The sequence below is a fragment of the Apteryx mantelli genome, chromosome 7, assembly GCF_036417845.1.
Source record: "Apteryx mantelli isolate bAptMan1 chromosome 7, bAptMan1.hap1, whole genome shotgun sequence".
Taxonomy (NCBI): Eukaryota; Metazoa; Chordata; class Aves; order Apterygiformes; family Apterygidae; genus Apteryx; species Apteryx mantelli.
Genome location: NC_089984.1, coordinates 41,496,111 through 41,509,785, shown reverse-complemented (window position 1 = coordinate 41,509,785; position 13,675 = coordinate 41,496,111). Strand labels below are relative to the sequence as shown.

The following is a 13,675-nucleotide window of genomic DNA, read 5'->3' as shown; positions in this document are numbered from 1 at the left end:
CCAGTTCCTCAGCGCGAGACTCCTACAGCGTGTTATTCTCCTTTTCTGCATGGCGAACAGCAGACGAGCTCTTTATTCTCCATCGGCAGGTGCTGCCGTGGGAGCGTCTGCTCCCCGTGACGCGTGTTTAACCTGCTGCTCTCTCCACCGCGCTGCGGGACCGTATAGAGCACTTTCCCCCCAAGTTTTATCTTTGTTTCGTAAGGAAACAGCTTCCCCAGGGGTCCCCCGCGCGGCCTCCGTCCATCACTCGGCACGAGAGGCAAAGTGGGTTGAAGTCGGGGGGTTGCAGTGGGCGCAGTGCCAGCCTGGGCATCCCGGGCGGTCGGTGCCCCCGGGACCGTGGTCCTGGCCATTTCAGGTAGGGCGCCAAATAGCCCGTGGAGGAGAAGACTTGGGTCATTAGGATTCTGGGCAGAAAACAGGGCAGGCACCTCGGCAAAACCAGCTTACTACTGCCCACGGAGCCACCTAGTCATTCCCACGGAGCAGCCGTAATGCGAAACATCGCTGAACCCTCCGCAGCAGCAAAATCATGCTAATAACTAATAAAGGCATTCAACCTAATTAACACGGGTTTTGTAGCAAGAGTCCTGCCCTCACAGTTTTTGAGGATGCTGAGGGTTTGCGGCAGGGATTAGTCTGCTAGGAGGCTTGCACAGAGGTTCGGGTTGCAGCCAAGGTACTTTTAGCAATTCAGATGCTCTGAATGTAGGAATGAGCTGTGGGTATAGGCAACAACGTTTAATTTGGTTACCTTGGGCTAGTTCGGCACTGTGAGGCGATCACTGGAGTTGGGCGGTGCTCTAGTGCCATCATGTGTGCACCCTGCTCTTAGGTTAGCTTTTAAGCATCACACTACGAGTGGTGATAAGTCATGACCATCCCCTGGTCCCCGGACATCACTTGTCCATCCCGAGCAGCTTGTTGGAGCTTGCCTAGCCTCGCCGCGTTTCCCTCGTGTAGGAAATGGTGCGTACAGGAAGGGGCACCTTGACCTGACGTGGAGTCAACGTGTGCATGGGACACGCACCTAGCCCCAGAATCCGGGAAAAAGCCTGATGTGCCGCAGGATAAACCCGGCACTGCTGGCTGGGGTCATGGCTAGAAGCCCATTTCTATCTGTGGAGAGATCTTCATTTGCTTTGGTTTGCTTTTAAACAGCTTCAAGCCACACCGTAGATCAAGGGAAAGGTCCTGACAGGTCTCACTCACTGGGTGGGAGACTAAGGAAGTCGGGTATCCCGTACCCTTGCGAGCTGATTATTTACTTAGATCAACATGGATACTATTACGTACTGCCGAGGATGAAAAAGACGACTGTTTATAGAGGGAGGAAGTGAAAGCAGTTGCATGTGAAAATTTGGTGAAACAAAGGAGTTGATACTTCAGATGAGATTGATACTCTTTTCTTTTTTTTTCCTATTATCCTATTTTCCATGGAATGACTGAGAGCATTTAATGCACTGGGAAGAGTCCTAACCTTGACCACACAGAAATTGTCTGATTCCTCTTCTGAAGTATGACGGTTTGCATCCTCCAGGCATTTAAAAAAATTAACCTATTTTTTTTTATCTTGCCTAGTGAAAATCTGTGTTTGCTCTCATTACCCATATACGTTTAATCTATTTTTGCTTCCTGCTGAGCTATTGTGCTTAATGGTATCTTGACAGTGCGAGCTCCACATGTTGTTTTGTTGTTGTTTTTTTTAAAATAAACCATCCGAAAAAGGATGTCATTTTTAAAAGGGGTTTCTGGGTTGTCCTCGTGGCGTGTCCCTTTGTCCTGGCATTGCGGGAGGATGGGGCTCTGTGCCACGGCCTGTCTCGTGTGGCCCTGGGGCATCTCCTGCTCCTCTGCGGGAGGCAACGCTTAGCCCCCTGCATTAGCTAAACCTCCAGAGCAGGGGACGCTGCTTGAGGACTTAAGGGGGATCCTGCCGCTTTTGCATGCTAAGTGCTTATATGCTTTGTCCTGAGCTCCTAGGATGGGGTCCGCAAATGACCCGGTTAGAGACAGCATTGCAAAAAGTGGTATTTCCACGTTCTTTTCGCTGGAAGGTATCCCGCTCCTGTACTTTAACCGCGTGCCGTCAGTCTGTTCCCCTGCTTGTGCCTCCCTCCTCCCCGCTCCGTCGTGCCACCTCTTTAGAGAAGGGAGGTGACAGGGGCTGAGCAGGGCATCCCACTTAAGGATAGACCAGCGGTGAAGAGCGAAAGGATGACACAGTGTTCTGCAAGTATTCCTGCCGCATTGTGGCGTTTCCTTTATCTGCTCCTCTCCCCTGTCATTATCTCTGCGTGTCTCCGTCTTTCTTTTCTCCGCGTTTCCTTTCTTACAGCGCGATCCACTTCTCAGCCCCGCGGCTCCCTTCTCCTGCCCTCCCCGTGGCAGCTGCTGACAGCTGAAATGATCAGCCTCGGAGATGGTTAGCTAATATTCGGTAGTTAACACCCAGTGATATTAAAGCAGGGCTTAAGCAGTTCACAGCTCTAAGAGCCATTCTTTCATTATAATCTTAGTACGAGTACAAGAGAGCTTTTGGAAGGCTGTACCTCAATATAAAGCAGCTCAGGAGAAGTAACCCAGGGATCGTCAGATGCTAACTTCCCAATTACTGTCTGTTTAGTAATCCACTTCCATACAGTCTTGGGCTGCTTCCAGCCAAGAGCACTAATATCCCGCAGTAATCAAGAATATAAAACCTTCTCCAGGAACCTCTCCTTTTACAGCAGTGTGGGAAATGTGCTACAGTGCTGTCAAAACATTTGGACTGAGCTTTCCATCCCCCTTGCTTACGTAAGGAATTATGTTTGGGAAACGTAGCTGAGATGTGTGGAAGCACTGGAGTTTTCCTTTGCTCCTGTGAAACGGGAGATTCCTGCAGTTTGCGGAATTACAAGTTTTCAGGATTAAGGAATCTCTGTTTTGTTGATACCCTGTCTAGTCAAGGGTAAAAAACGTGGATGGAAATTGTGAGCAGCAGTTTTCTGACAGCACTGAGGGCTTGAGAACGTGTGCATAAACTTTTGTTTGATTGCTTAGAAACATAGCTGTATTTGAAGTTTAAAAGGAATCCCAATTAACCTATGACCATATATTCACTGGACTCGTTCATGCCTTGAAATGCAGCTGCAGACACAGCAATTGCACTTTTACTGTAGCCTGAGATAGATTTTGGGCAGGGTTTGCCGGTGCAGTTCCTGCAGCTTATCCCATCTGCGGTCCTCCCGGCCCCTTGCCCTCTGCCGGCCCCGTTCTCGCGTGGTTTCGGGTATGTGGACAGGTACCTGCTGAGGATCGGCCCCAGGCTGGGCAAAACGGTGCTTTCAGCCAGGCCGGGCACGTGGCGGGCTCCCAGAGCAGCTCGGGTCGTCCCCACCAGCGCACGTGGTCGAGCGGTTGGAAGGCTTTGGGAGAGATTTGGCACCGCGAGTCACGCAGCCTGGCGGTGCCTGCGTGGGCACGGCAAGAGAGGCGTTACCCGTGCTCGTGTTACTGCGTTAGGTCCCCAGGCTGGGAAAAGGTGATAAAACAGTGCTAGTTTAGAGCGAGCTTAGAAGGTGACACGTTATTAGCGAGAGACCTTTGAAATCATAAAAAATCCAGATATGGTAGAAGGTCTTCAGCAAAGTTCCCTCTCACCACCTTGTTTCCTCTGGTTTTCTCTCACCACCTTGTTTACGATGGTTTTGTCTCACCGCCTTACTTACTCTGTTTTTCCTTCTGACATCTGTGATACAGCAGTTGAGCATGAGACAAGATTTCTATTTGCACCTTGCCGTTAATCCGTTGCCTAATGCAAGCGAAGCACCATCTCCATGCGGGCTCCTGCCGTGGTCACCTCCGGGTGACTGCAGGAATGGTGGGCAGAGAGGTGGGATCCTTCCTACAAGGGATCTTCGTGGGAAAGTAACTCAAATGGCAGTGAATAATTTTGTTTTTTTGAGCTTCAGACAGCTCTTGTAAACAGGATAGAGGAGAAGGTCAAGCTGCTGCATGCACAGGTTTAGGGGAGCTGTTTACTCATCAGACAACATGTGGTTTCAGGGCTTTCAGCCTCACGCAGATTTATAAGATCACCTTTCTAATATTTTTGTCTAACAGTGCAATTCATTTTGGAAAAACACCTTTTCTTTCTTTTTCTTTTCTTCCTCCCCCCATCTAAAGCAGGGAAAATAACCCCTGATGCAGCTTTCGCTCCTCTCATTTTCTGGCTCACAGACTGTGGTATTTAACATGCAATATTAAGAAGCTATTTAAATGGGTTGCATCAGGATTAGGTTTTTTTGCTAAAATGTTGTGTTTAAGTATGTTCCTTCTTTAAATAAATAAATAAGTAACTGCTGGGTGATCGTCATGTCCGAGGGTTTGCAAGGAAATTTCCATTTTGAAAGACGCTGTTGGAGGTGAGAGCGGACATGCAATTACTGTATGGAAATCACTTCACTTGTTTCCTAATCTTGCCGAAGATGAAGTTCGGTTTGTGTGTGTGTGTGTCTCTCTCTCTCTCTCAAATTTCCATATACAATGAGGTTTTCTTGTCTTTTAATTGCTGGCTGTGATTTTTGTTCTGCCTCGCCTGATTGTATTTTATTTTGGGGGATGTTTAGCCTCGCGATGGTTTTGAGACTGGGTTGGGTGTAGGAATCGCTGAGGGTAGATTGAAGTTGGGTGCGCAACTGATTGTGTCCTCCGTGCCCCAAACGGAAGAGCTGCTTTCCTAATTACAGCTTCCCCTAAGGGCTGGGGAGCGACCGGCCGCTGTCGGTACCCTGCACATCTGCCTCTCTCCGTTTTGTCCGTTCCTGCCAAATCCTGCTCTGGAGCTCCTGCCACGTTTTTGATAAGTCCTCTGAGTTGTGCTTTCATTGCTGGTTGAGCTCATCCTAGGCACCCGTCAAACAAAGACGGAGTAGTTAAAATCATTAAGGAGGAGTTCATTCATGGGCCCTATATTAAGCAGTGCCGGATTCTGGTAGCATGAGCAATAATTTCTGTGATTGTTACGAGTTTCTTTTGTAGAAAGTTTTCCTCCAGGGAGTAATATAGTGAATTGAGATGGCAGGAGAAAGGAACTTTGATGGAAGCATTTGTCCATCAGGAAATGCACTCTGTCAAAATTAAATAATACACTTTGCATATTGATTTTTTTTTGGAGGGGGCAAAAAGGGAAGTAGAGTTGCAGTCGCAACATCCTGAACCATTTGAGCATTTTCAGGACAAAATATTAACTTTTTTTCTCCTGGAATGCCTTTTTGTTCGCATTGTGTTGCGTGTTCTACAAAATTAAAAAATGGTAATAGAAAGAAAATGTTTCAGTTGAATCCAGAGAGACTTTTTTAGCATTTGTGGAGAACTTCAAAGCCAGGGGTTTCTGTTCCTACTGAGGAAGAAACCCAGACTTTGAAACGAGAAAATCCTCCCCGAAAGAGAAGGTGTGACTTCTGCAGAGCTCTGGTGGCGGTCGATAAGCCAACGCTGCTTGCAGGTAATACGAGGAGACGATCTCCATCCCTGCGTCCCCCCAGAGCGCGCGGGGAGACTCTGCTGGCTGCGGCTTCTTTGAGACGGGGCAAAAGCTCCTGGGCACTGCGTTGCGCGAGGCGTTGCAAGGCATCGTTGCGATAAATGTTGATTTGCTGTTTACAGAGTGTTTCAGCTATCCCGCGTGATGTCTCTCCCAGTTCCTCCGCCTTGCAGCAGCCAGCCTTATCCACGGCTGCTTCCAGCCTTGGGGCATCCAGGTCCCAGGAAACTGTGTTTTCCCTGCTTCATAACCCAATAATTCTCCCCAAAAGTGGGGTGGGGTTTAATAGAACTAAAAATACACATTTATACTTTTAACTGTTGGTAATGGAAATGCTATCTCACTTTAGCTAATTTTTGTTGTAAAAAATATTTTGACTGTAGCAGGCTTCTGCCTCTGGAATGGAAGTTTTCTGCTTCTTCTAAAATGTTTCATTAATTATTAACATGACTGGGAATCATGCTCTTTAGCATCCCTACGTTTAAAAAAAAAATCAATTAATTATTGCTATAAATCTCAGAGATTATGCTGCAGTTGTGCTGCTGGGAAATTGGCCATTAACTACCAGGAAATCGCCTATCTTCCTTTAGTCAGAATTCAGTTGTACCAACACAACCCTTTTCCTTTCATAAATTAACTATCAATGTGATGCATAATTGATAACCATTTATAATAATAACAATAATCTCCATGAAATTGTCATCTTGGTATGCAGCAGCTTTGTTAGAGCCTTTACCCCTCGCGTCCTCGTCGCAGCCTGTTACGTTTGTTAAGTGAGCGAGGCCGGTGCTTTCTGGGAGGTTAGTGCTTCGCTGGCATGTTTTGCAGGGCTGCAAGCATAGCTGTCGGGGAGGCATGAAATGCCAGGTAGGAAAGCCTGGTGGGAGTATGTGAATATGAAGGGCTTGAAGGGTTTTGAAAAGATGAGTTAAGTATTGCTGTCTCTGCCCTACAGAAGGGGAAACGGAAGAAGAGATTACAGATGTTGCCCAAGGTGAACTTCGGGACATCAGCCTGGATTTTCCTGGTTCCTGGTCCCTGCTTCTCATGTTTCCTATATTATGCGAAGCTCGCGTTTTTTAAGGTTGTTGCTAACCTTTTGGTTGCAAATAACGCAGAGCCCGCGCTCGCAGCCGGCCCCGGGGCAGCGCTGCAGGGTGGCGGGTCGGGGCCCTGCAGACCTGTCGGCAGGCTGGGCCGCCCGCCGCCCGCCGCGGGATCCGGCTCGGCGGTGGTGTTGCACGAGCAGCAGCGCTGTGCGGGCCAGTGCCTGTGCTCCTCTTCCGCTTCCCTCCCGCAAGGCCTCCCGGAAAGCGGTGGCTTTTTGCTTCGGTTTTTAGAAATCACAGCTTCCCACTAACTCCGCTCTTCTGGCGCGGTTGAGTGGTTGGCTTAGGGTGGCGAATAGCTGGGTCAGGCCCCCGGCCGGTCCCTCATTTGAGGTGGCCGTGGATGGAGGACAGCGTTTGCAGTGTAAAATTCCTCCCTGCGACTGTCTCCGTTCTCAAAACCACCAGCCGGGGCTAGGACACCAAACCCGTCAAGAAAAGCGTCTTAACTCCTGTGGGCGTCTGTAGCTCTTGTCAGCGTCATCTGTCTTCACTTTAAAACATAAAAAAAGGGATAGCTTGATGTTGAATCATTGGTAGCATAACATAACTTGGTAAAAATGTAATGCTTGTTGTGTAGAAATGCTTGAATTCAGGTGTCAGCATGAGGTCTCTTCCTTCCTGTCATGATTCATTAATGCTGTTGTGAAACTTCCATGGAGAAGCAGGCTCACATCTGAATTTTATAATGAAGTTGTTGGGTAAAAGTGCCAGAATGACACTTCCAGTGTGTGCAGCCTGTATTTGGGTCTGAACATTCAGGAATTAAACAAATCTTTCGCTCTCTTTAGAAACAAAGGCAACAAACCTAAGAGAATCCATTTAGGTTCTTCCTCTGTGTCACCAAAATGCTTAGGAGACGGCAGCTGTTGTCCCTTTGCAGAGCATTTCTTATGGATTAGCCACACATGCTGGCTTGCGGACTGCTGGGTTTAATGTGGCTGATGCGCTGGCCTTTCAAGGTGCGCGCGTGAGAAACGTCAGCCCTCGCAGCCCAAGGTCAGCGTTAGCCCTTCCAGCTTGAAGGTGAGGATAGGTTGCAGAGACAGCTGGAGTATGGATCAAAGGCTCGTTTCGGGAGTGCAAACTCAGGTTCCACTGATGACTTTTGCAGGGCGAGGCTTAAATAAGACATGAAAGTGGTCGTGTGTGTGTGAAAGCACTGGAGGAGCAAAAGCTACCTTCCCTTCCTTATATACTCTCTAATAATCTTTCGATATGGGCGAGCCTGCAGAGTAGCTTAGTGGATTTTATCTGCTCGGAGGAGGCTTTTGAGGCAGAAGTAAAGCTCGGAAGGCCCCATAGAGCGCTTCAGCGTTCGGTTGCACAGGGCTGGCTTTTCTGATCACGAGGAAGACGAGGGAGCGGTGACTTGTCCTGCGGTGCGAGGTCTGGGACTGGGGGGACTGGGGCTGGCAGTGCAAAACTGGCGGCTTTCGTTTCAGAAGAGCCGCTCTGTGCTTGAGGACCGGCTCTTCCCGTCGCCAGTACTGGAGGTCCTAATTCCAGGCTTCTTCCTTTTCTTTCCAGGATCGACAGGGGCGTTATGCACTCCGACTCCTGTGATTTTGCCTAAGTTCTTGGGGGACTGCTTTGCTTTTTGAATCAGGAAGTTACAAAATACCACCAAGAATGGCACTTGTGGATAAACACAAAGTCAAGCGACAGCGACTGGACCGAATTTGTGAAGGTAGGAGGGAGGATGTTCCTCTATTTCTGAAAAAGTTGATACGCTGTTAAGATAGAATGCCTAATTTTTCCTTGTTTTTTTATCACACCTAGTATAACAAGATCCAGATCCATGACTAGGTCCCCTGTCTTCTGTGTTGGCACAAGTATAATCATATTGATGTTGAAACATTGGTAAATGGTATATTGGTTTCTTCTTTAAAGGCCACCTATAGAATGGGATTTTTGTTTAATTACCAGGTCTTGTCATTTCATACTAATTACTAGTGAAATAATCTAGTCAGTCCCAATTTAAAACGTCACTTACATTTATACTGCCTTGAGAAACGAGTCCAGCTCTGTTAAACATGCCGTTCTCTGGAGGCCTCTGATGAAGAGGCCAAGTTCGAGACAGCAATGAGCAGTTCCCGCCATCCCTCTTTGAGGGTGTCCAGTTCTGGCATCTCTGGCTCTGTGGGGAGGAGCAATGGACGCGAGCACCTACCGCTGTTGTCCAGAGCCCCGCTGCGGTGCGTCCGTAACCGAATCAGCAGAGTGCAAGGCATTTGGGGTAAAACCGAGCGTCCTGAACTTCGGATGCAACTGCCCGTGCTCCTCCCCAAGTTCGGGTTCCACTGGCTTCGCAGAGAAGGACAGAGATTTGACTGCATCAGAATCATTTGTTCACTCGCTGTGAAAGTAGACCATCTCCCGTAACACTGGCTTTCATCGTATGTTAAATAGATGGAAAATTAAAGAGCAGCTGTTGAAGTATTTCCAAAGGTTTGAGGAAAATGGTTAGAAAAACGGCTTTTCTTTCATTGGTAAGTGTGTGGTGATCAGGCAGATTTGCTGTAAATCATTCGTTATTAATAGCACGTTCCGGTATACAGCACAGGCAGCTTTTATCTTCTAGTTACTCAGTTTTGCAGCAGCAGGAGAGTCTATAGTTAACCTTTTTTTGTTGCAGCTTCACAAAGTGTAAGTTACTCATGAGAGAAAGCAAGTGATGGCAAAGGACCTCCGACTTCTCCGCGTGCACTCTGGGACTTCTCGTATGCAAACAGATGGTCATCTCTTAAAAGTTTCGCGGGCAGTAGCAAAAGAAGAGTGTCGTTTTAACAGGAATATCTTAAGTCATGAGTCTTAAAGAGTTCCCGTTTCCTCTCCTCTCGCGAAGACGAGTACTGGCCTGCAGGGTAACCGTTTGCCGTGTTACTTGAACGCCGGCAAAGTGAAATAGAGTCTGCTCTTGGATAGAAGCACAGAGCTCACATCGAAGTTGTGCTTTGCAAGTTGCAGCAAAATGTTTGGGGCCCTGTGGAGTTTTCAGTGAGTGCAAAATGCTGAACAGCAGAGTGGGTTTTGCACTGATTTTTATGCGTTATGTATTGCTCGCTCTGGCACACTGGAGTAGAACTCCTTCACCATTGCTTTAAACTTGTCATGAGTTATTTAGCTTCTGATTGATTAGGGCGATCCTCGTGCTCTCCTTCCACACGCAGGGCTCCTGTGAAATACGCTGCTGCTATTGATATTCCTCAGTAAGCGGGAGCGGGTGTTAGAGGCTAAATGCCGAGCTCAAAGAAGAGTGGACGGGGCTGGAAAAATCAGCTTTTCATTTAATCGTGTAATACCGAAAAATGCCGAAGCAATTCTACCTCGCTGTTTAATTAACCCAATCCAAACGGGGTTAATGTGTTGCTGGCTTGCTCTCCCTGGGGCCGAGCGGAGGGTGTGCTGCCCTATTAATTCTGGAGGGGGAGGCAAAGCAGGGAAAGGTGAGAAGTGAGGAAGGAACACGCAGAATATATCGCAGTGTGGAGTTACACATTTCTCCTTTGGAATGTCATAAACACTCAGGTGTAGTACTCTATCTCATCTTCAAAATTTACTTTGAACCTGACTTAAAAGAGTTGTGTCAGCTGAGCTGGGATTTTCAAAAGCTGCCTTCCCGGTTTGATGTTTACTATCAGATCTAGCCGCTGAGCGTACAAGAAATTCAAAAGGATCATACGACAAACCTGCTAACAGAGCTTTAGATGTGATTGAAGTTTAGATTATTTTCCTCTGATATATGAGCTTTTTTTCTTCTTTCTTGGCCAAAAGATAGTCTTTTCTAATCTGTAAATGTGCAGTAGACATAACTCTTTAAAGTACATTTTGTCATTGCCACCTGTTCTATGATTTGATTTAAATGATGGGACTCGCAGTTATAAGACACTGTTGTGTTGTATTTATAAGCAGCAGACTAGAACTGACTGTAAGTAACATTGTAAAAATTAGCTTGAAAAATGCAAAGAACACAGGATTTTCCAAAATATTAGGCTTGTAGGACTGCAGAACACTATGCTGGCATCTCTGATGACTGTTTTTTATTATAGGCTCCTAATCTTGGATTATAGCGTAGTAAAGCACTGAAGAGTGGCTATTCCAGCTGTTGTGAAAACACAGCTTGAAAAAATGAGCATTTCTGCTGGCTTTGTCTTGAGAAGTATATGGAGTAATTGGTGAGAGATGGTGAGAAATCAGGGAGCTGTGTCAACAAACTGGTGTTAGAAGTCTTTTCTAACACAACAGTAGTCACTGAAAAGAACTTCTACTGGTTCATCAAGCCAAATATAACGTGATACAATGAAGTTTCTATTTAAAGAGCTCCTGTCCTGTGGAAGCACTTATGCAGCTTTTCTCTTTAAACAAATGTAGCTATATATACTTACTGAAAAGCTAAGGTTTTTGTAGTATGTATGTGGACTTCTGCGCTTTCTGTGAAGATGGGGTTTCTGTACCATCCCCTGTACTACATATGATGACACAAGCTCTAGAAGAGTTTGTTAGGAGCGAACCTCATTCATGCCGTGATCCGAGCCCGCTCTGGAAAGAAGTATCTTGGGATTTCCAGCTGGGTGTTGCAATCGTTGTCCGTATTGCCAAATGATAATACTGAACATTTGAGGTCTTCATTGTGCTGTACAAGCAGCCACGGAAGGAGTCTGAAAATTTCTACTAAAAAAAGTTTTTTTAGTTTAAGTATTTACGTTTACAGAAACATAAATATTCACGCGTTAAGTGAAATTAGTGATCTGGTGAGCTTACAAACTACCCCAGCATCGAAAGAGTATATTAAAAAACTGCAGTGTTTGTAACACTGTGTTAAACGCGCAGTAGCAGTGAAAATGTTAGTACCTGAGGACATCTGCCACTGAAACAAAATCCAAGCGCTGCCAAGAGGGGTAATATCTTTGAAGATGCCAGTTCGTAGCCTGGAGATGCAGGTTTGAGAGCCTTGTTCTACGAAGAGAGCCAGTTTAGTCTCACTGCATTTCTTAGCTTAACCAGTTATTCTGTTCTTTAATATATAGTTGCAACATCTTTGTATGACAACATTACTCCTCCCTCCAAGCAAGCTGTTTTGAACACATGAGCACTTTGGATCAGGTAATAGATTTTGCTCTGAGTGGGACCAAGATGCAGAGTTGAGGGGATAAAGAAATATTAGGGCAACAGCCTGCAATAAGGACATTTAGAGCAGTTAAGGATGAACGAGGTGCCTGATGCCCGTCAGAGTGAAGCGAAGTCCGAGCGCGCTCGGCGCGATCTTGGTTTATCTGCTTCTTTCTTCTCAGGTTGTCCCAGAGAGCTGGGGACTGCGTGGGTGGAAAGAGCTGCACAGGTCTATCTAGGGAACGACTGGGGCTTTTGCAAACAGTTTGTGTGGAATGGATTACATAACTTCTGTTTGTGTGATCGTGTCTACTTACATAGCGGGTCAAAATATGCTTTCGAGGTGGAGCGGCTCGTGCTGTATTTAGAGTTGTCCGGCACCCCTTATTTGTGATTCTGATCTCATTTGCTTATACTTTCTCTGTGCTTTATGTTTGTCTGAGCTAAAATTTTCAATTTCATGATGAGCTTTTACCTCAGGGTGAAATAAAACAAAAAAAAGTTCCAGCAAAAATTGTTCAGGCGCGTCTATAAGCAGGCGATGGAGAGGAGTGCTTTTTTGCTGTGTTTCAAACAAAGCTGAACACAGCTCTTACAGCTGTTTATTTTGGAAGCTATGGTGCCCTCCTGGTTTGGGCAGCTCAAGAAATAAGGTAGTCCTTCTATCCTTCTTCACGACTGCCTTAATTCTATTTGATATGGTGGTCTTGAGCTGCATGATCCTATAGTAAGTATTTTGTACCCGTACCTCATAGGTACGTGCATTTTTCCTCCTCATCTTCTAATCTTGGAGCTTCCTCCACTTGTTTATTCATTTAGAAATCAGTCTCTCCAGGTTGTCTCTGCCTCGTGGTGGGCGGCAGAAGTCTGAGTGAAACTCATAGTTGAGGAAAAACCACAGCAGACCCCACTAAGACCACAGAATATGGGCAAGGTGTATTACAGATACGCTATTTTCTCTGCATCTGTTTTGCTGAAGCAAAGGGTCGGCAGATCCAGGATGCCTGGTGGCAGCATCTCGCCTCTGTGCAAAACCTGGCTTGCCCAGTGCCGCTGAATTCCTCTCCGCTGAGCCCAGCTGCTGCCTCCGCTCCGTACGGTCGGAGCTGTGCTACCCTGCTGCCGTCGACACCCGCGCCATGAAATTTTTATGCCCGGCTTTATAGGTTAAAGTTTGCACTGACATTTATGAGTCAGCTAAGCTTTCAGCACGGCGCCCGGAAAGTGGCAGCCCAGGGATGAACAAGAAGCAAAGAGAAAAAATAATTGCGAGGCCAAGGGAGCCCAGACTTTTTCTGATACAGATTTTGCTTCAGAATTTGTCATTATCCAGTGAGAAATCATGTCCTTATGCGACAGTTTGTGCCACCGGAGCTGCCTGTACTTTGCAAAATAGCAGAGCTGTTTGCAGGGCCAAGCAAGCCGTTTGATTTCTTTCATATTCTTTGTTTTCTTTCAGGTCTTTTTGTATGTCTAATGGCCAATAAATGCCACTCACATAGTACTTTTCAGTGCTTAATGCGCAAGTTTCTCAGCTTTTTGAGTTACTGGCTTATGTTCTCAGTGCTACCTTGGTGTCCTCTTCGGAGGAGGCGATTGCCTGTTTTTAAAAGCTAACATAAATACCTTCTGATAGTATGCTGGGCAGTTAGGAAGGGGGTTTTCACTCCATTCCTGTGTTTCCCCCTTGATTTTATACAAGCGACTTCAATTCTGGCATTTTGTCGTTTGCCAGTGCTTAGTGTTTTGTTGACGTGGTGTCGTGTAGGAAATAATCAGTTGCAAGACGTTGTGATAGGTGTAATGTCGTCAAATGGATTCTTGCAGCACTCAGCATCCCTGTTCCAGGTTATTGCCTAGCTGAGGATCTCCGCAGGGACTGGGCAGCTTTGGAGAGCTGCTGCCTCCAATTCGTGTTCCTTTG

At 46.6% G+C, this 13,675-nt stretch overlaps 1 protein-coding gene across 2 annotated transcripts in view; it reads left to right on the top strand.

Annotated features, from left to right (window-relative positions):
* The window catches only part of CTBP2 (C-terminal binding protein 2), a 138,896-nt gene that overhangs the window by 76,326 nt on the left and 48,895 nt on the right, over positions 1 to 13,675 (top strand). For both annotated transcript variants that reach the window (XM_067300360.1, XM_067300361.1), the window contains exon 2: positions 8,170 to 8,329. In XM_067300360.1, the coding sequence (XP_067156461.1) occupies positions 8,272 to 8,329 (58 nt within the window). In that variant the 5' untranslated portion in view covers positions 8,170 to 8,271. The remainder of the gene's footprint in view (positions 1 to 8,169; positions 8,330 to 13,675) is intronic.